A 25,026-nucleotide genomic window follows, 5' to 3' on the forward strand; every position below is an offset into this window, starting at 1 on the left:
ATGGTGAAGAAGGACGACATCTTGAGTAACCAAAGCGAGCCGGTTGCCTGTTGACAATTCTCAATCCCGCTTCGGTATTCTCACCTGTCGCTGTATATTTTTCTAGAAGCTGCCCCTAGGAAAAAAAAAAAAAGTTGAAGATGGGTCGGAGTGGGTCTTGACCTTCTGAGCCATATGGGGCCAGAATTAGCCAATCGATAACGGCTTTGTCATCCCCTGTAGTCGTTGCAAGGCTAGCGGTCAAAAGTGGCAGAATCTACAATAGGTGGTGCGTCAGGCTGTAGCTTGCCTGCGCGTCAGGGAGCTTCACGGACCTCCCACGGTGGACCACCTCGTTAACATTAGCAAGCTGACCAGGCCCGACGACAAGCAAACTGTATAACAACCAACGACAACCACCTACCCTTTTTTTTCTAACGACTACAATAAGACGCCATGTAAGACATTATGCCACAAGTACGCAAATCTACAGCTGCTAATACGTTCTAGGGAGGTGCTTCTGGGGATCACGGGCAAGGACTTCACCCTCATCGCAGCTTCTAAAGCTGCGATGCGGGGCGCAACCATTCTCAAGGCGACAGACGACAAGACGAGACAGTTGAACAAGCACACTCTGATGGCTTTCTCCGGAGAGGCCGGCGACACAGGTGCGTTGTATCTCGCTGACCTGAAAAGCTTCGCTGCTTGGCTCCGGGGACGGGACGCTGACAGTTGCAACTCCTCCCACAGTACAATTCGCCGAATACATCCAAGCCAATTCCCAACTGTACACGATGCGGAACGAGACGGATCTTTTGCCCTCTGCCATTGTCCACTTTGTGCGCGGCGAGCTAGCATCCAGCCTACGCTCTCGGAAGCCCTACAACGTCAACCTGCTCCTGGGCGGGGTCGACCCCATCACCCACAAGCCCGCGCTGTATTGGCTAGACTATCTAGCGTCCCTAGCACCCGTTCCGTATGCCGCCCACGGCTATGCTCAGTACGTTTGCTCTTCCCATACATCTATCGTTTACGTCGCACGGCTGAGGACTTCAGGAGACTGACCATATATTTCAGATACTACTGCCTCTCCATCCTCGACAAGCACCATCACCCAGATATCACGCTCGTGCAGGGCATCAAGATCCTGAACATGTGCACGGACGAACTCAAGAGGCGCATGCCCATTGATTTCAAGGGAATGACCGTCAAGGCCGTGACCAAGGATGGCATCATCGACATAGAATTCGATGACGATAAGATTGTGAAGAGTGCCTGAGGGACGGGGGTAAGCGACAACGGGGGGTAGGCAAAGAGTGGCTGGGGCATGTACAACTAGACTTGGTCGGTAACTCATACAGGCGTCTCGATTTCTCCAGCTTCCACGGACGGTCAGTGTAGCCCGAGTTTTGTCACCGGCTGATTCACATGCGTCTGGACGAATACGTCGGCTTTGCGGCGTTGGACTTTGGGAAGGGCAGGTGGAATGCCAAAGTGGATGGACCAGTCCGTCACTCGCACGTCGTTGTGCTGAGACGGGATAAGATGGACTTGTGTTCATCAGGTGCATCCATCCACGTTGGGCACCTCGTTCGTTTGATGCTTGGGAGTGTAGGGTTAGTGCGGGGGCATGGTCGGTGCTCGGAAGGACTCGATCATCGTACTCAATTCCCAGGGCGGTGTCCACAGCTCAACGCAATATGAACCGCTCGTACCAGTTGATAATGATCTTGGTTGACGATTTTGACATGAACTCTCTTTCAGGGTCTTGGGTTCGGCTAGTGGCTGGAAGGTAGCGCTGTCGACTCGCTCTCCCAAGATGCTTCTGGAAACCGACTCGCGCACCTACGAATACAAATGATTTCGAAGACAGTGCCTTGGGTGATTTTGGTGCGCGTCTTTGACTTCAGCGCTGATGATTATCGATGGAAACAAGGACAAAGGAAGCATTTCGCAATGAAGGAGTCCGTTTGGGTTGAGTATTCCTTATCGGAGTTCGAGTCCATCTACCGGCCTTTTTGCATCATCCCCTTTCTCGGAACCATGTCTCTACATGCCACGGCTGAATACAGTGTCGCCTTAATATCTACGTTATTATGTCCATCCCAGGAGCCTTCAAGATCGTTATGGAGAATCTAGGTGGTCATAATCCGGAGAGTTCCCTGGCGCTGGTAGGTTTCAGCCTTGCGCCCATTGCACTGCGAAGTCCTCATGATGCTACTAATGCCAACTTACAGGCCCTCTTCAGGAGTCTGGTGAATGAATAGGGCCAACTGAGTTTTTGGCTTGAAGTCAAGCATCACTTTGTGCGACCAGTAGAGCAAGAACTGGACTTATGTGAGGAAACGAGGCATCCCGTTCTAGAACCTATGTGCACATTCCGCCACTCGGGAGGAAAAGACACGACTAGGGCGCGTGTGAGACATATCCAGCTTCCAAGTTGAAAGCTGATGTCGGCGAACCCGCAATGTGCGCCGTACCCACGGCACGCAGCTGACTGTTGACCGGTGTACGAAGTACATGTACCTCACGTGTAGCCCGAAGCCTGCAAACCCAGCCAGACGCGCACAGCCACGAGTGGGGTGCCTCTGACGTCAAGTCACTGGATATGAAGCGTTGATACGGAGTTGTTCGCACAGGAATCACACCCTTTCGCCCCCCTTTCCACGCTAGGACCGATAGACGGTACAACGCACGCGGTACCTTCAAGTACGTACAGATTCGCGGATGTGGCTCAGTCGAGTCATGGGCTGTACACTACATGTGCACAAACAATAGGAGAACGTGTGCCCATGTACAGATAGTGGTGGCTTGGTCCTTGGCGCGGCGTACTCTACTCGCAGGTACGAAGTAGACATAGGTACCTATCAAGGTACATTTCGCCAGCATACCCTACCTAGGTACCTCAGCATCGCAGCATCCAACAAACAAACGAACAAGAGGGAATGAGACGAAATCATAAGAGCCTTTATAACTGTATGTAGAAATTGACGTGAGCTGTTTTTTCAAGCCGCGATGGTATGCGAGAGCAAACAGGTTTGTCGATGTCTCGTTCCCAACAAGTCACCTTCAGTTAGAGGGATACGAAGGTACTCAGTACATCGTAGTGATCGTTGTCTCAGAGCATCTCCCGTTGTCTTCTCATCGCGAAGCCCTACTGAGTACCTCATATATAACCCATCAGCACCTCATTGAGTAGTCGTTATGATATGTTTTATCAGGGTATAGGTAGTCTTTCTACGACCGGAGGAGTACTTCGTACAGATAACTTCCCTTGGATGGTTGTTGTTCTACTTTACGTACTCGGTACACTACATTGCCAGTGTTAGCCGTCTACCGGTGCCTTCCAACCACTCATATCTGGTACGTTTTACTAAGCAAATATTCCGATGAATGCTTGGCAATCCGCCACCGACACTATAAGCGTTAAAGGTTAAACTCCGTCGAAACTTTTGCTGGGCCAGCCACTCGTAGCAAGTCCAACCAAGAAGGAACCTTCCTTCCCCTTGCCCCCCCTAATTTTTTCTCAGAAGGTGCAGGTGTGTGGGGCCCAACAGCCACTTCTCCAGGCCAAATTTTTTCCTGCTTGTTGCCTCCGACCAGTGGCTCGGTTTTCTTTTTATTCCTTCCCTCCCACAACCACCCCCAAAATAATTCCTCCTCCCATCAACCATCACAAGAGACTTGTCTCTTTCTTCCATCTTTCATCTCTACAGACACGTTCTTCAAGTCTGATCGATTTTTTTGTCTTTTGTCTTTCCTTTGAAGATTTTCTTTCCTGTTCTTCTAGGGAAATACACAAGACGGTCGCCTAATCCTCTTATCTGGATTTCAGCTGCCTAGACGTTAATAGAACCGGAAGAAACAACCAGAAGATCGTCGCAGTCTTCTCTTCTTCTCTCTCTTGACCTGTCGTTTCCTTTTCTCGCTTGACTCGTCGCATTTTACGACCGGTCTCTCCTTTCTCCGTACACAAAACAACCAAACGTCACAGAACGAATTTTCAGAGGCCTCACGCACGGCGAGAATATAACGACGCTCAGCAACCCATCTCCTCTTTCGACAACTATCTCGATCCATCATGGCTGATCAGCTCAATATGAACGGCCTGAACTTGGGCCAGGATGGCCCTCGCTCCTACATCCCGCCCCACATGCGAGGCAAAATGGCCCAGGGTAACCAGGGCCCTGTCGCCGCTCCTCCTCATGGCGGACCTCCTCAAGGACCTCCAGGACCTCCCCCCGGTGCCGGTCCCGGATTGGGCAACAGCGCTTGGGCTGGGTAAGTGGCTTTCCTTGGTACCACCCTTTCCATTTTTTTTTTCTTTTGAACATATACTGACAAGTATGACATAGCAGGAACACCGGTTATGGCGGTGGACGCGGCGGCGGCGGTGACTGGTCCGGCATGGGCGGACCTCCCCAGTCATATGGTGCCGGTCGCGGCGGCCGCGGTGGCTGGACCGAAAATCGTAGCTACGGTGGAGGTGGTGCTGGCTACGGTGCTGGTGGACAACAGCATGCTCGCGGCTCTGGCGACGGTCAGTGGCGCGATGGCAAGCACATTGCCGGCCCTGCCAACCCCCGGCTCGAGCGCGAGCTTTTCGGCGTTGCCGACGACCCGTCCAAACAGCAAATGGGCATCAACTTTGAGAAATACGACGATATTCCCGTCGAGGCTTCCGGCCAAGACGTCCCCGAGCCCGTCCATGCTTTCACCAACCCCCCTCTCGATGACCACCTCATCTCCAACATCACCCTCGCGCACTACAAGGTTCCTACGCCCGTCCAGAAGTACTCTATTCCCATCGTCATGGGTGGTCGCGACCTGATGGCTTGCGCTCAGACTGGTTCTGGCAAGACTGGCGGTTTCCTCTTCCCTATTCTCTCCCAGGCCTTCATCAACGGCCCCTCGGCCGTTCCGGCCAATGCGGCTGGTGGCGGTTTCGGTCGCCAGCGCAAGGCTTACCCCACTTCGCTCATCCTTGCGCCCACCCGTGAGCTTGTGTCTCAGATTTACGAGGAGGCTCGCAAGTTTGCCTACCGCTCTTGGGTTCGTCCCTGCGTTGTCTACGGCGGTGCCGACATTGGTTCCCAGCTCCGCCAGATCGAGCGGGGCTGCGATCTCCTCGTTGCCACTCCCGGCCGGCTGGTCGACCTCATAGAGCGTGGTCGTATCTCCCTGCAAAACATCAAGTATCTGGTGCTGGATGAGGCCGACCGCATGCTGGACATGGGCTTCGAGCCCCAGATTCGCCGCATCGTTGAGGGTGAAGATATGCCCAGCGTTCAGAACAGACAGACGCTCATGTTCTCGGCCACGTTCCCTCGCGACATTCAGATGCTTGCCCGCGATTTCTTGAAGGATTATGTTTTCCTCTCTGTTGGCCGTGTTGGTTCGACTTCGGAGAACATCACCCAGAAGGTCGAGTACGTCGAGGACGCCGACAAGCGCTCCGTCCTGCTCGATATTCTTCACACTCACGCCGGCGGCCTCACGCTTATTTTCGTCGAGACCAAGCGCATGGCCGACTCGCTCTCCGAATTCTTGATCAATCAAAACTTCCCCGCCACATCTATTCACGGCGACCGTACGCAGCGGGAGAGAGAGCGGGCTCTCGAACACTTCCGCAACGGCCGCTGCCCCATCCTTGTTGCCACTGCTGTTGCCGCCCGTGGTCTTGATATCCCGAACGTCACCCACGTCCTGAATTACGATCTTCCCACTGATATTGATGACTACGTTCACCGAATTGGTCGTACTGGCCGTGCCGGCAACACGGGACATTCCACTGCCTTCTTCAACCGGGGCAATCGCGGTATTGTTCGCGAACTTCTCGAGCTGCTCAAGGAGGCCAACCAGGAGATTCCCCAGTTCCTCGAGACCATCGCCCGCGAGTCGTCCTTCGGTGGTGGTGGTCGTGGCGGCCGTCCCGGAGGCCGTGGTCGTGGCCATGGTGCCAACCGCGACTTCCGGAAGTATGGAGGCGGCGGCTTTGGTGCCAGCCCCGGCTTCGGTGGTTCTCAAAACGGCAGTGCCGGTGGCGGTTTCGGCGGCAGCTATGGCGCTCCCCCTCCCAACCCCGGATATGGAGGCGGTGGAGGCGGCTATGGCGGCGGTTATGGCGGTGGCGGTGGTGGCTACGGCAACCCCAGCGGTCCTGGCGGCCAGTCCTGGTGGTAATTACCCCACACGACGTCGCATCGAGTTGGGCGGAGTAGGGCCTGCTATGGCCTGAAGACAGCCCGCCTGTCCCATTCAGAGGACATCTCGCGTCTACGCTATTGCTTCTAACTTTTGACGTCTTTTTCTATTTTCCTTTTCCTCTTTTTTTCTGCTTATCATTGATATTTTTTTCCGACGCATTTTGCCCGGTTCATGCATTTCGGCATGGCAGCATGACCCAGACCCGCGAGACGGTAGCCTCTCACTGCGATAGTGAAGCTTAATAGGGCGTCAGGACATGAAACGACATCGATAGAGCTTTGTCTTTGATTTCGCTGGTCCCCCCACCTCATGATACCCTTTAGACCGCATTTGGGAAACCTCTAGCAGGCGACATACGGAGTGTGCGTGCATTGCGACTGCGCGCGTACACCGTGCTCTGCGGCTTTCGGAACCTTGATGGAACTGATTTGGTCGCCCAAGAGATTCCTACTTGAGTCTGCTATTCGATACGCGTTTCCCGAGAGGCATTTCTCGCTTTTCTACGATAGATGGGGTCATGCATTTTGCCGTGCATACATAGACAAAAATGGATTTCTCGGTTCCTCGGCCGTCGGTTCTTTGGTCGATAGTTCTCTCCGAGGCACAGGACGTGGTCATGAGAGAGAGAGAGAGAGACGGCCACGGCACCATAGACTGGACTGGCAACCAAAGGGGTTGGTTGGCAGTGCATTTTGAGAGCGTCAATCAGGGATGGCCTTTCCCCATCGACCATGGATGGTTTTCAGGGATTCAAGGGAAGGGACATGAAAAGTTTTTCTGCTCTTTTTGAGGCTAATGGCATATGGAATGGCAAGTGGGCTTGGCTTCTGCCTCTCGCCTACACACGTGGAACTGGAGGAGGATTACGGACCAGGGAAATATTCATCTGGGAATCGCGCACCCGCACGCCAAGTGCGGCATGTTTCCTGAGGTGAACAAATAATCTGAACTGAGAAGTCCCAATAAAAAAAACTTCTGTTGCTTGCAGTCTTTTGAAGCCGTATGTGACGTGCTGTCGAATCTTCTTGACTGTAGTGTAGTTTGAGTAAGCATCATGTCGTATACAGTCGAGGCCTGTCCGCTGCCTTGTAAGCGGCATGACAGGTTACGCGTGGATCAGTCGCTGGCAACAGTGTTACCATCATTCCCTGATATATGGTTCCCAATCTGTGGAGCCGTCGTATTTCGTAGACGATTACCCTTGAAATGGAGCAAAAGCAGCATTCATGGAATCATCTGTTGACTCGGTTCAGGATATGTTTTCATGTTTCTGGTCGCAATGCTAAGAAGTACAACATTATATGGTCGTAGACTCAATCAGCCATCTTTATAGCTATGTCAATGTTTCCCATGTATGGGCAGTCAGCTCGGTGAAGCTTCGGTGGATTTATGAATTTTACAAAATCTCGGTGAGTTCGGTCGAGTGGACGAATCTGGTCCTCCGCCAGCCACGGGTAACAACAGGTCGACTAGGCCCAAAGCAAGGTACCTCAATACATTACCTACCCTCTCCATCAGCCAACGTAATAATTGACACACCTTCCCTAGACCTGCGCCTCGCCAAGTTATTGCCCTTCAAAGGCGATACAAAGGCGCTCCTGCACATCCCAATCACGGGGACAAACCTTCCTTTCTTTGATCCTTCTTTCTTTAGCCCCGTTTCCTCCAACACATCCCAAGACTGCGCAAAACGCTTTTTTTATGTTTCGCGGTAGTTGCATCCCATTTTGTGCACCTTCATGATGGCGTCCCGATCGCCAACCAGTTCGGCCATCATCGGCGCTGCATCCGATCTGGACGCACCCAGCTCCCCAGGCCACTACGAAGGCAAGTCTTTCATGTCGCAGGCAATGACCGAGGACGACGACACGCGCATGATGGATTTCACGCCCGAGCCTTCAGAGAAGGCCGCCGGTCGAGGCAAAAGCAAATCACAGTCGAAAGATCAGAACCCGCCGGCACCGGTGATTGGCAAGATACGACATTTGAAGAAGGAAGATGGCGAGCCGCTCTGGCGGCGTGACATCCAGTACGACTTTCTGCGGGCGATTTTCGACGACGAGTCGGCCGTCTTCACCAACTCGTACGAGCCCGATCGGCCTCCGCAGGCGTTCGCCGACCTCTACATCGACACCATGGCGAGGAGCAGCAAGACGAGCAAGGTGCTGCGCGACAAGCTTTTGAGCGATCGGGAGGCGGCCAAGAACATGGCCATGGTCTGTCTGTTGGTCAACATTGGTCGGATGAACACGACATTGAACTGTACGTTATACGATTTGTGGTTCCCTTTTTGTTTTCGTCTTGTTTTCCTTTCTTTTTTCTTTTTTTTTCCTTTTATTTTTCTTCCAGTTTTACTCTTGATTTACCATCGTTGTTAAGTATGCCCGTTCGCTGACCTGACGTCTCTGGAATAGTCTTCCCCGAGATGCGAGCTCAGCTCCGAACCTACCATGCGATCCCTTCCCTTCAAGCGAGCCAAGATGTAAACCACGACCCCCACGCGTACAAGCAACTTCAGGATGCACCCCGCCTCAAGTCAATTCTCAAAGGAGGGGCAGAGGATCGTAAGGAGCCCGAAACCTTGAATACGATCAAGGCTCAGGACGTCCCGCGGACGAACCCGGTCAATCTCCTGTTCATAATATGTGCCAACGCAGCCAAGGTCGCGGAGCTACACTTCCCGCCCGGGCAGGAATTCCACGACCTGATTATGAAAACAAACTACTCGAGCCAATCCCGGGCGCGTGCCTTCCTTTGGATCATGTGGTTCTATCTCGAATCGGATTTCACCGAGGAGGGGTGCGACGAGAATCCGTTCGGACCTGGTGTGGACTACGGCGTGGATGTCGCAAATCAGGGCGTCCCCCGCCTCGAGGAACTGACGACCGAGGAGGAGTTAAAGGAGAATGTCGATACCCAGTTCGAGCTGGAGTACGGACGGGAGACGCAGCTGAAGCGGGCCAAGATACTCGAAGAGGACCAGGCGTACATCGAAAACCAGAACAAGCGCGGCTCCAGAGCGTCCCGCATAATCGCCGAGGAGGGACCGAACGTTCTGCCTAGGATCAGACCTTCCAGGAACGAGTCGGATATGGATAGCACACGGTCAACTCCACCACCAAAATTGCTAATACACAGCGTCCGTGGGTCTGCCCGGCGTGGTGCGCCACTCAAGTATCAAGTGTTTGACGGCTCCGCCTCGTCACCTGCCGCTGCTGGCCAGCAAGGGACCGAAGGTGGCGGCAGCAGCAGGAAGCCGCGTCCCCCCACTGCGCATCAGATCGCCGTGGAGCGCAACCGGAACGAACGTGTCGAGCATACACTAGATCGCGGCCTTCGGGAGCTTCACCGGAAGGCGCGGAGGCTCCGCAAGCAAGAGGGAGCCGTCTACCGGGCGTTGCGGCGAGTGAGGGAACTGGAGGATCCCTTCGAGGACAGCGATGTCGAGGAAGAGGTGCAGCGGCACCTAGCTGTCGGCGTCGTCCAGGATGGAGGCAAGTTCCGCACCAAGGGCATGGCTGGTCTCGTTCAGCTCAAGTCGGAGAAGGATGACTTTGGCGAGGAGCCGGCGGCTTATGCCGCGGCGCTCCGACGCGCGGTCAGGCGACTCGAGCGTTGGCGGTCGTACGAGGGCATGAACATGGGTGTCATGGCGCCGATCAAGAGGAAGAAGACGGCGACAGTGGAAGGGCCGGATGAGGCCGGCGGGACGGCGGAAGTTGGGAACGACACGCTGGCGGATATCGAAGCAGTGCGCGGCACGAAGACCCCGGGGAACGGCGGGACTGGACGCCCCCGTGAGGTTAACAGGAGCGGAAACGCCGATGCAGATGTCTCCATGCTAGACGCGGGTGACGGTGAGGAGGCCGACAAAACGGCGGTCGGTTCTAATAGTCCGGCCGAGGAAGAGGAGCTGGATGAGATGGAGAGGTCGCTTCTTGGCATGGCCCCCGGTGGCAGAGGCATGGACTCGGGCTCCGATTCTGATTAGATTCTTTGTTGTTCATTTGGCCGCTCGCGCCTTATCTGGAGAGACGGCTCGGGCTTCGTTTGCTTCAAGTACCTACGAGATGGGACAAGACAAAACTACCGGCGGTTGATCGTCCGGAAGGGTAATTATTCTGGCATTGGTGTTGGGGAGGATACTTTTACTATTATTATTTATCACTGGTGTTGAGGGGCACACAAGGGGCCTGGGAATCGGGGAAAGTTCAGACTCGAGGCACTTGGCAAAGACGGCCTATATGGTGTGCAGAGCTTCTCGCGAGTGTCTAGATTATAGGTAGGTAGACGGTCTTCAGGACGTTATGAAGCTCCGGATATGGAACAGGAAAATATGTACAAAATAGGATATACAGTAGACAACACCAGCACGTTCTGATGCCATTATCTTGGTTTGCCTGAAGAAGATGTACGTGGGCTGGCAGGTTCGCCAAATGACAATGAGGCTTCTTGTCGCCGGGGAGGCTTAAAGGCTCGGGTGCCCACGACATGCCTGATGGTTATTCTCGAGGACATGACATGGTAAGATGATGAACCGAGGGGTCTGAATTGCTTAGAAATACGAAGTACTTATGTAGGTACACACAACCCATTGTACGTCATCACAATGGGAAATGGGCTGCAGTGGATTGGCTCTTACGGAAATAACGGCATCCGTTGGGAGTAACGGTACATGTACCAATGAAAGCTCCAAGACCACCACGGTTTGACGGTACATACCTGGACATGCTGACGTGCCTGTCCATCGGCAAGTCGGAGGTTCTAGGGCCGATAATGGGTCCATTGTATCCAGCAGTCTAGCCACAGCAGTAACGGTGATGACCCATGGACTTGGTCGAATTTGGTCCTGTTCATCCCCCTGCTCTCTTTGTGTTCGGCGATTTCTCAAGTCCGACTTGTTTTTTATACCCAGAAGGATGCGTAGATTTACTTATAATCCGTGATAGAACATCTTCCTGTTCTTGGCCCACGCCCACGTTTTCATGTTACGATTCCGCGTCTTTGGCTCCCGAGCCCGATTCACATCTCTCTCCAGACTCTCAACTGCTCATCGACAAGATACGCACCATACGTTTTCCATATCATCACGCTCTTCACCTACGGTCTCCTCGTCTCTCTGCGCCTCGGCTTGAGACGAACGGTCCCGGCTGTTACTCCCTCGAGCTTACTGACTATGCTCTCGGGTTATCACCTGTGATTCCTTTTCACCATCTTGCTCATTGCCTTTGAGCAGGTGAACTTCATCTCTCACCCTTCCCCCTTTTCCCCACCGTTTCTTCGAGTGACACTGTCCTCGGCCTGTGTCAAAGATGGCAGATTCTGCCGATAGGGAGTCCAAGGCGCCCGACCCATTGCCTGCTGCCATTCAACCAAACGACCCAGATGAACGTGCCGGCGAACCCCATGTCATTCAAATTGACCAAGAAGACGAAACCAAGCACGTTGGCGATGGCGCCAAGGACTCGAGCGAGGAGGAGGTAAAAATTGAAAAGTTCGAACAGGCCCGTGATACCGCGTTACGGGCCACTGAAAGTCAAGCCACCCAAACAAGTCGTGTCACCTCGACACGTTCGAGGACGGTCGTCGAGCATAAGCCATGGTATAAGACGCCGAACCCGTTACGATGGGGCCGTATCCCTCCGGTACCCACCGAGAGGACAGTGTCGAGGGAGCACACGGCCGGCTTCTTCAGCCTGCTCGTCTTCCAATGGATGGCACCATTGATGAGCGTGAGCCACATCTTGTCCTTTTTTCCGAGAAGGGCTTATTATTCGAATCATCGCTAATACCTTTTCTTCTGCATCTATAGGTTGGATATAAGAGGCAGCTTGAGCACAATGACATCTGGACCGTAAACCCCGACCGCGCCGCCGAGAAGCTGACCCTCAAGCTCAAGAAATCCTTCCAGAAGCGTGTCGACAGGGGTGACAAATACCCGCTCTTCTGGGCCATGCACGAGACCTTTGCCTTTGAGTTCTGGCTCGGTGGCATCCTGCAGGTCATGGCCACCGTCTTCCAGGTCATGTCGCCCTTCATCCTCCGCTTTCTTATCCAGTTTGCCAACGATGCCTGGGATGCTGCCATCGCCGGCACCTCGGCGCCCCAAATCGGGAAGGGTATCGGCCTCGTCCTCGGCGTCACCGCCATGCAGATGATGCAGAGCTTGGGCATCAGCCACTTCATCTACCGCGGCATGATGATCGGTGGCCAGACGAGAGCTGTTCTCATCGGTCTCATTTTCGAAAAGTCCATGTCTATATCTGGCCGGGCCAAGGCGGGTGGCGCCAAAGAAGACTCCTCGAATGGCAGTAAGGGGGACGAGGTGAAGGTGGAAGATGCGGAAGAGGAGACGGAGAACCGGGAGAAAAAGAAGGAGAGTAAGACGAAAGGCAAGCGCAAGCGTCCAACAAAATCCGACGCACCGGAAATCTCTGGCGACGGTGCCGGCTGGGGAAACGGTCGCATCGTCAACTTGATGAGCGTCGACACATACCGCATCGACCAAGCCTCCGCGCTCTTCCACATGATCTGGTCGGGGCCCCTCGCCATCCTCATCACCTTGGTCGTCCTCATTATCAACCTGGGCTACAGCGCACTTGCCGGCTTCGCTCTCCTCGTCGTCGGCGTGCCCCTCCTGGCAAGGGCCATCAGAAGTCTGTTTAGGCGTCGAAAGGCCATCAACAAGATCACCGACCAAAGAGTGAGCCTCACCCAGGAAGTGCTGTCATCCGTCCGTTTCGTCAAGTACTTCGGCTGGGAATCGGCCTTCCTCGACCAGCTCAAGGCCATCCGCAAGCGCGAAATCCATAGCATCCAGTCGCTCCTGGCCATCCGCAACGCCATCAACGCCGTCAGCATGTCCCTACCCATCTTCGCCAGCATGCTCGCCTTCATCACCTACTCGCTGACCGATCACACCATGCGGCCCGCCGAGGTCTTCTCGTCCCTGGCCCTGTTCAACGGCCTCCGCATGCCCCTGAACCTGCTCCCCTTGGTGCTGGGCCAGGTCGTCGACGCTTGGTCGTCCGTCAAGCGGATCCAGGAGTTTCTGCTGGCCGAAGAGCGGGAAGAGGACGTCACCCGGAGACCGAGCGGCGAGAATGCCCTCGAGCTCAACGGGGCTAGTTTCACCTGGGAAAGGACGCCCACGACGAAAGACGATGCTGAAAAGGGCAAAGGAAACGGCCCCAACACGGGAAGCGGCCGGACCGATGCAGCCAAGGGAGCGGCGCCGCAGCCGTCTTCTCTGGCCGACGTCGATCGCGATAGCGGCAGTAGCAGTACCATTCTGGCCGAAGAACGGGAACCGTTCAAGCTCCAGCAGCTGGAGCTGGCAGTCGCTAGGAACGAGTTGATAGCCGTCATCGGTACAGTCGGCTGCGGCAAGAGCTCTCTCCTGGCGGCCCTGGCGGGGGAGATGAGGAAAACGTCAGGGGAGGTGGTCCTAGGAGGTTCGAGGGCGTTTTGCCCCCAGTACGCCTGGATTCGGAATGCCACTGTTCGCGATAATATCCTGTTTGGCAAGGAGATGAACCAAGACTGGTATAACCAGGTGGTTGACGCGTATGTCGGGTTCCTGTCGTCCTCTAACCCCTAATTACCCCGGCTAACATGATCCTCTAGATGTGCACTCCGTCCTGACTTCGAAATGTTACCCAACGGCGATGCGACGGAGATTGGCGAAAAGGGCATCACCATCTCCGGTGGCCAAAAGCAGCGGCTGAATATCGCCCGAGCTATCTACTACGACGCAGACATCGTCCTCATGGATGACCCTCTGAGTGCAGTAGACGCCCACGTTGGCCGCCATATCTTTGACAGGGCCATTCTTGGCCTGTTGGGAGACAAGTGCAGGGTCCTAGCTACTCACCAGCTGTGGGTTCTCAACCGATGCGACAGGATCGTCTGGATGGAAGGTGGCAAGATTGTCGCCATTGATACTTTCGATAATCTGATGAAGAGCTCCGACAGTTTTCAACACTTGATGGAGACCACCGCCGTTGAGGAGAAGAGGGACGAAGGGCCAGCGGCTGAAGGGAGCGAGCCAGGGGAGGAGGTAGAAGGGAAGAAACGAAAGAAGGGTGGTGGTGCCCTCATGCAACAAGAGGAACGAGCCGTGTCCAGCGTTCCGTGGTCGGTCTACAGCTCGTACATTCGTGCATCTGGCACGGTTTTCAGCGCGCCGCTGGTCATATTCTTCCTGATCATCTCGCTTGGGGCCACCCTGATGACGGGACTCTGGCTCTCGTACTGGACGAGCGACCGGTTCGGCATGACGACGGGGGCGTACATCGGCGTGTACGCCGCCCTGGGCGTCGCCCAAGCCGTCCTCTTGTTCTGCTTCTCCATCATGCTCACCATCTTCGGCACCAACGCCAGCAGGGTCATGCTCCGGCGCGCCGTCACCAGGGTTCTGCGGGCGCCCATGTCCTTCTTCGACACCACGCCGCTCGGCCGCATCACGAACCGATTCTCGCGGGACGTCGACGTCATGGACAACAACTTGACCGACGCGTTCCGGATGTACTTCATCACCCTCGGCATGATCCTTTCCACCTTCTCCCTCGTCATCGCCTTCTTCCACTGGTTTGCCCTCGCCCTCGTCCCGCTTTCTGTCCTTTTCGTCTTCGCCGCGGCCTACTATCGGTCCTCCGCTCGAGAAATCAAGCGCTTCGAGTCGGTCTTGCGGTCGACCGTCTTTGCCAAATTCTCCGAGGGTTTGAGTGGCACGGCAAGCATCCGGGCGTACGGCTTGAAGGATCACTTCATTTCCGACCTCCGCACGGCCATTGACGAGATGAACGCGGCTTACTACCTCACTTTTTCCAACCAGCGGTGGCTGTCGGTGCGGTTGGATCTCGTCGGTAATCTGCTCGTGTTTACGGTCGGCATCCTCGTTGTCACGTCGCGCTTCAGTGTGCCACCGAGCATTGGGGGCCTGGTCCTCAGCTACATCCTCGGCACGGTGCAGATGATCCAGTTTACGGTACGGCAGCTGGCTGAGGTGGAGAATGGGATGAACGCCGTCGAGCGTCTCCAGTACTACGGTACGCAGCTGGAGGAAGAAGCGCCGCTGCATACCATCGAGGTGCGCCCCTCGTGGCCAGAGAACGGCGAGATCATCTTCGACAACGTCCAGATGCGCTACCGTGCCAACCTGCCGCTCGTTCTCCAGGGCTTCACGCTGCACGTAGCTGGGGGCGAGCGGATCGGTATTGTGGGCCGCACGGGCGCCGGCAAGAGTTCCATCATGTCCACCCTCTTCCGGCTGGTCGAAGTGTCAGGGGGTCGCATCGTCATTGACGGGATCGACATCTCCACCATTGGGCTGCACGATCTCCGGTCCCGGCTGGCCATCATCCCGCAAGATCCGACCCTGTTCCGCGGCACCATCCGGTCCAACCTCGACCCGTTCAACGAGCACACCGATCTCGAGCTGTGGTCGGCCCTGCGGCAGGCCGACCTCGTCCCGGCAGACGACGCGAGCTCGCCGACCGACCCGCAGGCCAAGGAGGCGCCGCGGCTCCACCTCGACTCGGTCGTCGAGGAAGACGGGCTCAACTTTTCGCTGGGCCAGCGGCAGCTCATGGCGCTCGCCAGGGCGCTCGTGCGGGGGTCCCGCATCATCGTGTGCGACGAGGCGACCAGCTCGGTCGACATGGAAACCGACGACAAGATCCAGAATACCATCGCCACCGGGTTCCGGGGAAGAACTCTCCTGTGTATCGCGCACAGGCTGCGGACCATCATCGGCTACGACCGCGTATGTGTCATGGACGCCGGGCGCATTGCCGAGCTGGGCACGCCGCTTGAGCTGTGGCACAAGGAAGGCGGCATTTTCCGGGGGATGTGCGATCGCAGTCTGATTCGCGCTGAGGATATCGTGCGCAGCGCGGATGCCGTCAGTGCTACGTCCCGGCCGTCTTCTTCGTCTTTAGAGGTGTGACGAGGAGCGTGATGCGCGGGCGGTTTACAAATACGAGAGAGAAGATTCAAAAGATGTTTATAAAATATTATGCATATACGGCACGCGTTGCAAGGAAGAGTTAGGTATATAGAGGAGATACAACTTGTACAATAACGTATACGATATGTCTGTACCGTCTAAGAAAGCCCTTGGCTCCTTTGCCGTGTGCAAAGATGCGCAATTGGCTTACACAGCGGTGTCTAACCTCCCCAACGTCCTTCGCCCCAATGGCGTGCCTCTTGTCCAAGCATGTCGAAACACTCTGAGATCTAACTATAGTTTGTTCTGGACACAGGGACAGGTTCATGGGAGCAGTGAAATGGGACGGGCATTCATTAGAACGGATGCATGCATATTACTATACTGGCAAATAATACTCCCAAGACATTTGATGCTTTATCCCAAAAACGCCACGTCCCACCGAACCTGGGTGGTACGCCTTATACACCAAACAAGCCACGGCAAGCCGTTTCCCGCCCTTTCAAATGACTTCAAACCAACATGAATATACGTCCTGTCGTTCAGAAACGAGGTCCCGGCGAACCCCGTTGCGGATTCGCTGGCGGCATGTTGCTAGGTGGGAAGGCGCTTGGGTTCTCATCCAGCAGGTCCTCCAGGTATGCGCTCGGGGCGCGGCCGGTCTGAGGAGTAGCCAGGTTCAGCGAACTCATGCTCATATCGCGACGAGCAGGCGGGAACTGGGGCGACTCGGGCGGCGTGTGGCTGTTGATGGTATTCCTGGAGAGGCCGCGCGAGTCGGGCCGCAGATTGGTCAAGCTGATGGAGTGGGCGTGGCTGGGGCTGGACTGGTTCCCGGCCGCGTAGAAGCCCGAGGGCAAGAAGCGCGAGTCACGGGCGCTGCCGCTCCCGGCTGGGCCACCGGCGGCGGTCGGGGAGAAGAAGAGGTTCGACTGGCTGGGCGTGAAAGAGGGGATGGGGCCGCGGTTGGTGCGGCGAGATCCGCGGGTGTTGCCGCCGCCGGCGGACAGGGAGAGGGTGGAGTTGTGGTCGCCGTACTTGTAGAAGGGCGCGGGGGGTGCCGGGAAGGCGGCTTTGCTGTCAAAGTCGTGCTGGGCCAGGGCTGCGCGGCGGACGGAGCGGTGGAGGAGGCAGGCGATGATGGCACGCCAGAGGAGGATGCCGAGACCGAAGGCGCCGAGAATGGCGCCGACTATGATGAAGACTGTACCCTCGGGAGCCGAGGAGCGGTGCATAAAGGGAGCGTTGACGGTTGGAGGGACGGCAGCGGGAGGGTAGGTCATGATTAGGGGCGCATTGGTGAGGGAGCCAAAGGATGTGAACTCTTCATCGACTGCGTCGGTGCGAGTTGGCGTCGGGGCTGGGGTGGGGCTCGGGCTTGAGTCGTCTGCGTCGTCTGTGTTGTCAGGGGTGGGAGTTGGTGTTGGCTCGTCTTCCTCGTCTTTATCCTCCTCAGGGGTAGGTGTGGGTGTGGGTGACGGGTCCTCATCCTCCTCCTCTTCGTCACGGGTGGGCGTCGGCGATGGCGGCGATGGCTCGTCGTCATCCTCGTCGTCCTGGTTTTCTTCGTCGGGAGTCGGGGATGGATCGTTATCCTCAGTCGCTGAAGCGTCGTCGTCGTCATTATTATTATTGTTACGACCTCCACCATTATTGTTCTGGGCGAGGGATGCTGTGGTGAAGAGTGCAACAGCGGCAAGGGCGGGATGGATCGACGCTGAGCGTCGTGCGGCGAAACGGATGCGCACCATGGTCGGTTACTGGCGACTCTGGGGATGCTCTATACTGAGGCTGTAGGATATAATAACGCGGAATGATGCTGGCTGGTGGAGGTAAACGATCCGAAGACGGCTTTGTCGGTATCGGGGCGTGAGAACCGGCCGCACGAGACGAGAGGATCGTCGACGAATCGAGTATATATGCGGCGGATAAATGGGAGATTCTGTTCTGAAGGAGAGTTATAATTCGTCGTATGTCGCCGTATGTGCCGTTGACGGTTTGGTTTGAGGCGTTGAAAAACGATTGAGGAGGCGCTAACGGGCGGAAAGGTACAAACGGAAAGGAAGCGAGCGAGTGAGCGAAACGTGCTGACAGGTTAAATCATTTCTGATAACCAAGAGAACGGAATGATGCTGATGCCGCCCTTTGCGGATCGGATGACCGGGCGAGTAAGAGAAAAAAAAGATGTGTCGAGCGGGCGGGAAGAAGAGAAATGAAGGGCAGGAAAAGGGACAATGGAAAAGGAAGGGTAGGGTCGAACGAGGGGACTAATTAGGCGGTACATTGTAGTACTCCGTATCCGTACCTGGTATGGTATGAAAGGCCAATGAAGGGGGAAACGAGAGGTGGGGACGCAGAACGTGTACATATACACAGTCTCATCGATCGACGGTGTACTGTAGTCGATACTAAGAAGGCTGCAGCTCGCATAGTATAGGTATCCTAAACAGACACTGTGTTCGTATGCAGGGCTATGCTAGCTCGTATTGACTTCCGTCTGTCTTTTTAGGGGAAGAGGGAGGAAGTCGCTCATCATTAGCTTCCAACTATGTACAAAGGGAGTAATGGTGCCTGTCGTTCTGTCGCTCATCATGCGGACAAAGGTTATTGTATGCCACACGTCATTTGACGTCAAAGACCCTTATTGCCCTCGGATATGAGAGGGCGTAATAGGATGGGCAGACATGGCAGTGCACTCACTTTCCCAGATCCAACAGACGTGGCCAATCTTCCCACGCTCGAGGTGATAGTTCTGAGTGCAGCTAGCTCGGTTCTAAGAAGTTTACTCGATGCCAGAGATGGAGCTCAGCCCAGGGGCAAGATCCAGGCTGCCATGAAAGTGTGCGATACAAACTCACAGAAGGAGATGGATTGATTGTGAACTGGCTGTTGGAAGCCATGGCTGCTATGACAAGGGCGAAGGGAGATGATGTATGTCGGTTGCTTGGATAGAAGGCTTGTAGGCCTGCTTGAACCATGGTCAAACCTCATTGAAAGGCACTTATATCTTTCGGCGATGATGAGCCACGGGAACACGTGACTTAGGACGACGATACTTACGAAGTAACAACCAGCGCAGCAAATCCCGTTGCACGACCCAACCTCATCATGCAGAAGCCAAAGCAACGCTCGCTCCCATCCGACAAGCCGCCTCTTTGGTTGAAGTTCCGCATATGGGCCGGCAGTATAATCCATCGCGGCCGCAATGTCGGTGGGGGCAGAGGTCAGGTATTCCGACTACCGTGCCGCCGCATCGTCAAACTGGACTGTCACCCAAATGAGCTCCAGGCCATGGAATTCGTTCGAAAGCACACGTCCATTCCGGTTCCCCGAATATATGAGATCTACCACTACGACGGAGGTCTACATCTCGTCATGGAAGAGGCGGAAGGGGGCGATATCAACACCTATTACGGCGGCATGACAGAAGACCAAATAAAGACCTTTGGCCGCGAGTTGGCCGATTATCTCGGCCAGCTACGAAGCTTGCAACCCCCAGCATCCGGATTCATCGAGTCACTATCCCTCGGTTCCAGCCTCGACCATCGCCTCAGCGGGACTCGGTTCGGGCCTTTTCACAGTATCGCTGATTTCCACACCTACCTGCGAAGGGGTCGACCCTTGGAACACTGGGAAAACGAACCGGATGTGGTGCGCGTCCATTCGACACCGGAAAAATATAGCGTCAAGTTCTCCCATGCCGACCTGAACCCAAGAAACATCATGGTCAAAGACGGCCACATCACGGCCATTATTGACTGGGAGTTTGCAGGATGGTATCCCGAGTATTGGGACTATACCAAGATGTACTGGTGCGAACGGCCTCTGTGGGCAAACTTCTACCGGGCCGTCGAAGAGGAACCGGCCATAACGAAGTATCATGATGAGCGGGCTGCCGAACTGGCCATCTGGAAACGCATGCACCCATGGTCGTATGACGATCCGCCCTGGTCTCCCGGCGATGACGACCAGCCACAGAACCAGGGGAATTGAGGTTTGTTGCTTAACGTAATACTAACCCAGGGTACTATTGCTATTGTCGCAAGTCATTGCCTAGTTGATTTAAGTACGTAGCGTGTCTGCCAATCTCACATCGTTGTACGCGTTTCGAGAGTCGATTTCCGTGTATTTTGGATGCTGGATGCGAATATCGACTAAAAAAAGGTCGAATTTATGGTGTTAACTATATAAAAAGGTGATTTTGTCGCTACGGTGGTGATATCGGAAAGTCAGGGTGGGACGCAGTGAACCTCGTCACTTTCAAGGTCCCACAAAATACTTCCAAGACTGCCCCACCAGGCTGTAGCACGGGTACTCTTATCGATAAGCTTATCCATCATCTTATTCTTCAGCCTTGTCGATTTTTATTTCCGCCTCGTCCAGCGTTTCCTAATCTCTATCCAACACGCCCTTCGTTCCAGCCCACCCGTCGCACCAAAGACCGCGCCACCTGTTATTTTCTTTCCATTCTGACGACTTGAGACCTGCGCCGCCGTTCATCGGCCCTTCTCAGCGTAGTCGAAGATGGGCGTGCAGAAGAAAACTCGCAAATTCGCCGCTGTACTTTCAACCCCATCCTCTCTGACGACAGAATCCCCCCCCAATGCTGACATTGTTTTCCGTGCAGGTCAAGCGTGTGATAGGCAAAAACGATGCGCGGCGCAAGGAGAACATCAAAAAGAACGAAGACGCCATCGCCGCGAGCAAGAAAAGGGCAGCCGACGGCGAGCTCGTCCGCGAAGTGCCCCAGATGCCCAGCCAGATGTTCTTCGCCGCCAACACCTCCCTCGTACCACCTTATAGCGTTCTCGTCGACACAAGTTTCTTCAACCGCACGGTGCAGATGAAGCTCCCTCTGCTTGAAACCATGATGGACTGCCTATATGCCACATGTCATCCCATCGTCACCGATTGTGAGACGGCCCGTCCTTGCGCACCGCTGCCCATCTGTTTGCGTCCCCGTTGCTGATATTGTTTGGATACAGGCATCATAGGAGAGTTGGAAAAGTTGGGTCCTTCATATTCGATCGCCAGGAGAATCGCCAAAGATGAGCGATGGGAGCGGGTAAAGTGTCTGCACAAGGGGGTATGCTGCTTCACTCTCGACCGACCGTCACGTCTTCCCTTTACTGACCCACGTTTCTAGGTCTACGGAGACGATTGTCTGGTGGATAGAGTAACCAAAGACCGGATATATATCGTTGCGACGCAGGACAAGCAGCTGCAACAGAGGCTTCGCAAGATCCCTGGAGTGCCTGTAGGAATCCCCTCTCTGTACATCTATAATATTGTCTTACTAACTATTATCTCAGATCATGAAGGTCGGCCGCGGAAAGTACTTCATAGAGAGGCTACCGGGAGCCTTGGAATAAGGTAAACGCTGACAAAATGACCAAAAAATACAAGGAAAAAGGGGGTGGGGCTGGATGAAGGAAACGAGGACATATAGATGACGAGTTTGCATGTCGCCTACGATTTGAATGTTGTTCGGGCTGTTCTCATGGCGTCTGGCTGAGGTGGTATCAAAACCTACTTTCAAAATTATACCCTCTACCCACCGGCGACGGAGATAGAATATCTCAACGTCGTCATGATTGATCTAAGCGGTGGCTGTCCGGTGCTTCATGCTTGCTTTTGATGCCTTGCTCTCCTCTGACGGGTCGTGAACTGCTGCAGCACGTGTAGGAGCGAGAGGCTGCTGATTGGTTGGGTCACCGGCATTTCTTCTCTAGGCCACCCGCTTGATATGGGGTTCTTATCGTAGCAAGCTTGCCCATGCAACTCGTTTGACGGAGATATTTGAAGGACCATGTGGCACCTGGTCAGGGGCCTGCCAGCCGTGATCCACGGCACCGACAGTGACGGACTTGTGGGAAATATATTTGATGATGACATGGGAGCTACCACCACAGAGCTGCCATTCCGAGGTCTATGAGCTGCACACGGGGCGTATCCGAAAATGAAACTGGTTCAATGCGCTGTTTTACACAGATGGCCGGACAAGCCCAAGTGCTGACTGTGTCACCCTATTCCAAAGTGCTCGGGTTGGATAATATACGCGGTACTGTAGGCGAAGCAAGGAAAATGCGACGATCCAGCGAAACACATCACCCAGTGCGTTGGGTTGACCTCCATCTGCAACAAGAACACCGATGCGTATTTCGCAGTCGGTATCTGGCCGAGACAGTTCCCAGAAAGAACACGATAACTCGCGACGCCCTGAAAGATGAACTCCGTCGCCTGTAGACTCGATGCCAAAAGTCGACGTTCGATCCCACAGACATTCCCTGCAAGACCCGTGCCCGAATCTCTGACGGGTTGGTCATCCACCCCGAGACTTCAGTTCAAGCCTCACATCGATAATACTAGTTGTTGAACAAGCAGATTCGTCGGGCTTCTCTTTACGAATAGCAGCACTTCAACTCAGTGGTCTCCAGACCATGATCTGTAGTGGAGCTTCATCCGGGGGTCCCATCTTTCGAGGAATCCAAGCATACTGGGTGACTGTTGGTCAACTGGGCCTCGCCTCGGCAGAAAACTCGTAGGACAGCATTGGAGAAGCGTGAATCGGAATGGACAGTCGTAGTTTGAGTCGTAGTTTGATGCAGTGCGGCCGCTAGAGACCCCCCACCCCAATCCCGCCCGGGGCTTGGCTGGTATGGAGATCGGTGGGGTGGGGTGACTTGGGCCCTGCCAAGCCTGCGAAACAAGGCCGGCAAGCTTGGGTTGTATAGGGACTATAGGGAATGATCGCTATGTTGCTCAGTATTTGAATGCGTGCAGTTGTTTGTTGGACATCCATGTCGAGTAAACGCCACACCGGAAAACGAGTACTAAGTACTGGCCAGGAATACCTCGTCTGTACTGCTCAAAGTCATTCTCCATGATACCTATAAACTTCACCGGAGATGTTAAAACCTCAACCGAAATGCCGAATTGCGGATGTGGGAACTACAAACGAGGCATGTCTAGCAGACTCGGGGTCGAGGCCCGCCGGTGTGGTCTCGCAGCCGGTCAGGTGAGGCCCGAGAAGAGGTCACGTCTTGGGAGCTGCAGGCATACTTTGTAGCTCTCCCATTCGGGAAAGAGGGGTAATTAAAGCAAATGTACCTCTGTAGCACTGTACCGTGGTATTTGGGATTCCTTTCCTCCCAGCTCAGAATAGGACTGGACTGTAAGACATGTGGTTGAAGTATAGGCGGCTTCTTTTGAGAACAAGGAACAGCCAACTACGAGTCCGAGCAGTAATCAACTCGTTACTTGATACCTAGGATAACAGTAACAGTGTGTTCGTGGAATGGATGTATCACGGAAGAAGAAGAGACGTACTTATTTCTTTTTCTCTTGTTCCCCCGGCTTAATTCAGGAAAAATCTGCTCATCCCGAGCCTGGTAAACACCATTTTTACAGTCTCAAGACCCTATTTTGTGGACTCGCAAAGACGACGGATGCCTGGTCTGGCCAACCGTGAGCAAGCTTTTACCTAATCCCAACCTCTGGGTCGAGTAGCAGGCTCCATCGTCGCCCCTCCATTGCCCCCCGTCCGTCGGTCGGCCGTCGCGTCTGAAATGGCCATCCCGTGCAGGTACCAGAGCAAGAATAAGGGGATGGGCTTGTATCATGACAGGCCACCAATGTGTTCATTTGGAGGGGGGGTTGGTAAGTGGTTGTATTCGTATGTACACTACTGTAGAGGGGGACAAGTCCAGGTACCGCCCAAGGGAATGGGGGAACCGGAAAAGTGTTAATAACAAGCGACGAGCATGATTGGGGGAAGAGGATTGTATGATTTTGTCAATTTGGTCAAGTGTCCAACTTGACCGCTATCGCCCTGTGATCCCTTGGAGATACTAAAAGACGGTCGGCGTCCTCGAGTGGGAGAGGAAAGGAAAGGAATATGGCCCAGGTCAAACGCACGCCGAGTGCAAGAAAATAGAGACGACAAATTTCCGTCAATTTCGAGCTTTGCGACGTTGATTCATCGAAAAACAGAGCTTATTGCAAGTACTACCTACGTACTTCGTACCCGAAAACTCCGATTTTGATTCCGATTCCGACTCCCAATCCAATTCCAATCACATCAATACTATCGTCAGCCCTTCTCCCTACAACGTATCCAACCTCAGCAGTGTCAATACCAGATCCGGTCCCCCTATAGTGTGCACTCCTCGTATCAGCTTGCGTCCGGCTTCATGGCTCGAGTTGGTGCGCATCTTTGGCCTGGTTGGTTTCCCTCCTCTCATCTCCCCGTTCTGCATTGGCGATTTTAGCTTTGCCTCGTCTTTCGATGCTCGAAGAGATGGAACTGGAATCTTACCATGCGAATTCAGGTTTACCTTTCGGTCCATAACGAACCGCCGCGGGAAGAAACGAGGAAAAGACGGGATATTCCAAAAGAAAGAGAGAAGACGTGCCCGCCAACGCACGACGACATCACAGCGCACAAACAAAATCTTCCTCCCATTCCGCCTCTTCCTACGACCTTATACTAGCTTCCGATCCGCAAACTCGACTCACCTGCGCCACGAACAGAAAATCCGTGCTTCCTCGAATCACAAACGCTTCATCCTTATCAACATCTATCGATAACAGTACCTTGGTACTACTCTTTGCTTGTCCCTTCAAGCGGCCCGGCTGGCTGTTGCACAGGGACAAAGTCAGCCAGCACTTCTTCCCGATTGGGGATATTCCACCCTTTTTTGTTCCCCTGGCATCCCTGTCGGACGATCTCCTGACGTGAACCCGGAGTCCCGTCGATCATCGTCATACTCGTCAAGAAACAGAAACGAAAAAGAAAAGAAAAAAAAAAGAACAAAAAATACGACACCTTACAGAAGCTCGCCTAAGCCACTCTCGTTTCTAGCTGTCGGCTCTGCAATTCAAGATTCAAT

General features: G+C 54.5%; 8 protein-coding genes across 8 annotated transcripts; 7 read left to right on the forward strand and 1 right to left on the reverse strand.

The window, feature by feature from the left end:
• Positions 1 to 298: 298 nt before the first annotated feature.
• On the forward strand, positions 299 to 1,846 carry ACRALDRAFT_1038434 (uncharacterized protein). Its single transcript, XM_071015100.1, has 4 exons — positions 299 to 437; positions 490 to 647; positions 730 to 979; positions 1,057 to 1,846. Coding segments are annotated over exons 1-4 (612 nt in total). The 5' UTR covers positions 299 to 435; the 3' UTR covers positions 1,259 to 1,846.
• Positions 1,847 to 3,628: 1,782 nt separating this feature from the next.
• ACRALDRAFT_2056653 (uncharacterized protein) lies at positions 3,629 to 5,957 on the forward strand (the record flags this gene model as incomplete). The annotated part of the gene is made up of 2 exons (XM_071021778.1): positions 3,629 to 4,260; positions 4,338 to 5,957. Coding segments are annotated over exons 1-2 (1,818 nt in total), but the record flags the coding sequence as incomplete, so codon positions are not given.
• A 1,892-nt stretch (positions 5,958 to 7,849) lies between these two features.
• ACRALDRAFT_1073605 (uncharacterized protein) lies at positions 7,850 to 10,715 on the forward strand. The gene is made up of 2 exons (XM_071018125.1): positions 7,850 to 8,448; positions 8,601 to 10,715. Exons 1-2 carry the CDS (start codon positions 7,926 to 7,928, stop codon positions 10,175 to 10,177), a joined length of 2,100 nt encoding a protein of 699 aa, XP_070879638.1. The 5' UTR covers positions 7,850 to 7,925; the 3' UTR covers positions 10,178 to 10,715.
• Positions 10,716 to 11,066: 351 nt separating this feature from the next.
• Positions 11,067 to 16,072, forward strand: ACRALDRAFT_2056656 (uncharacterized protein; the record flags this gene model as incomplete). The annotated part of the gene is made up of 3 exons (XM_071021779.1): positions 11,067 to 11,918; positions 11,999 to 13,752; positions 13,813 to 16,072. Coding segments are annotated over exons 1-3 (4,434 nt in total), but the record flags the coding sequence as incomplete, so codon positions are not given.
• Positions 16,073 to 16,677: 605 nt separating this feature from the next.
• ACRALDRAFT_205460 (uncharacterized protein) lies at positions 16,678 to 19,113 on the reverse strand (the record flags this gene model as incomplete). The annotated part of the gene is made up of 9 exons (XM_071021714.1): positions 16,678 to 17,852; positions 17,884 to 18,168; positions 18,192 to 18,402; positions 18,441 to 18,543; positions 18,588 to 18,615; positions 18,683 to 18,775; positions 18,836 to 18,887; positions 18,922 to 18,963; positions 18,994 to 19,113. The coding sequence occupies 9 exons, from the start codon at positions 19,111 to 19,113 to the stop codon at positions 16,678 to 16,680; spliced, it is 2,109 nt and encodes a 702-aa protein (XP_070879640.1).
• Positions 19,114 to 19,251: 138 nt separating this feature from the next.
• ACRALDRAFT_1059596 (uncharacterized protein) lies at positions 19,252 to 20,234 on the forward strand. The gene has a single exon (XM_071016065.1). The coding sequence runs from the start codon at positions 19,427 to 19,429 to the stop codon at positions 20,126 to 20,128; it is 702 nt and encodes a 233-aa protein (XP_070879641.1). The 5' UTR covers positions 19,252 to 19,426; the 3' UTR covers positions 20,129 to 20,234.
• Positions 20,235 to 20,529: 295 nt separating this feature from the next.
• On the forward strand, positions 20,530 to 21,736 carry ACRALDRAFT_1046216 (uncharacterized protein). The gene is made up of 5 exons (XM_071015441.1): positions 20,530 to 20,695; positions 20,763 to 21,048; positions 21,121 to 21,221; positions 21,282 to 21,392; positions 21,448 to 21,736. The coding sequence occupies exons 1-5, from the start codon at positions 20,660 to 20,662 to the stop codon at positions 21,505 to 21,507; spliced, it is 594 nt and encodes a 197-aa protein (XP_070879642.1). The 5' UTR covers positions 20,530 to 20,659; the 3' UTR covers positions 21,508 to 21,736.
• A 363-nt stretch (positions 21,737 to 22,099) lies between these two features.
• On the forward strand, positions 22,100 to 22,602 carry ACRALDRAFT_1059594 (uncharacterized protein). The gene has a single exon (XM_071016064.1). The coding sequence runs from the start codon at positions 22,127 to 22,129 to the stop codon at positions 22,379 to 22,381; it is 255 nt and encodes an 84-aa protein (XP_070879643.1). The 5' UTR covers positions 22,100 to 22,126; the 3' UTR covers positions 22,382 to 22,602.
• Positions 22,603 to 25,026: the final 2,424 nt, after the last annotated feature.

This window comes from Sodiomyces alcalophilus (assembly GCF_042370955.1).
Source record: "Sodiomyces alcalophilus JCM 7366 unplaced genomic scaffold ACRALscaffold_1, whole genome shotgun sequence".
Classification (NCBI taxonomy): Eukaryota; Fungi; Ascomycota; class Sordariomycetes; order Glomerellales; family Plectosphaerellaceae; genus Sodiomyces; species Sodiomyces alcalophilus.

Coding starts and splice junctions, on each gene's coding strand:
- ACRALDRAFT_1073605 (XM_071018125.1), top strand. CDS start 7,926: ATGATGGCGTCCCGATCGCCAACCAGTTCGGCCATCATCGGCGCTGCA. Junction 8,449..8,600: donor GATGAACACGACATTGAACT/GTACGTTATACG, acceptor TCTCTGGAATAG/TCTTCCCCGAGATGCGAGCT.
- ACRALDRAFT_1059596 (XM_071016065.1), top strand. CDS start 19,427: ATGGAATTCGTTCGAAAGCACACGTCCATTCCGGTTCCCCGAATATAT.
- ACRALDRAFT_1046216 (XM_071015441.1), top strand. CDS start 20,660: ATGGGCGTGCAGAAGAAAACTCGCAAATTCGCCGCT. Junction 21,222..21,281: donor TAAAGTGTCTGCACAAGGGG/GTATGCTGCTTC, acceptor CCACGTTTCTAG/GTCTACGGAGACGATTGTCT. Junction 21,393..21,447: donor GCAAGATCCCTGGAGTGCCT/GTAGGAATCCCC, acceptor CTATTATCTCAG/ATCATGAAGGTCGGCCGCGG.
- ACRALDRAFT_1059594 (XM_071016064.1), top strand. CDS start 22,127: ATGGCCGGACAAGCCCAAGTGCTGACTGTGTCACCCTATTCCAAAGTG.
- ACRALDRAFT_1038434 (XM_071015100.1), top strand. Junction 648..729: donor CGGAGAGGCCGGCGACACAG/GTGCGTTGTATC, acceptor CTCCTCCCACAG/TACAATTCGCCGAATACATC. Junction 980..1,056: donor GCCGCCCACGGCTATGCTCA/GTACGTTTGCTC, acceptor CATATATTTCAG/ATACTACTGCCTCTCCATCC.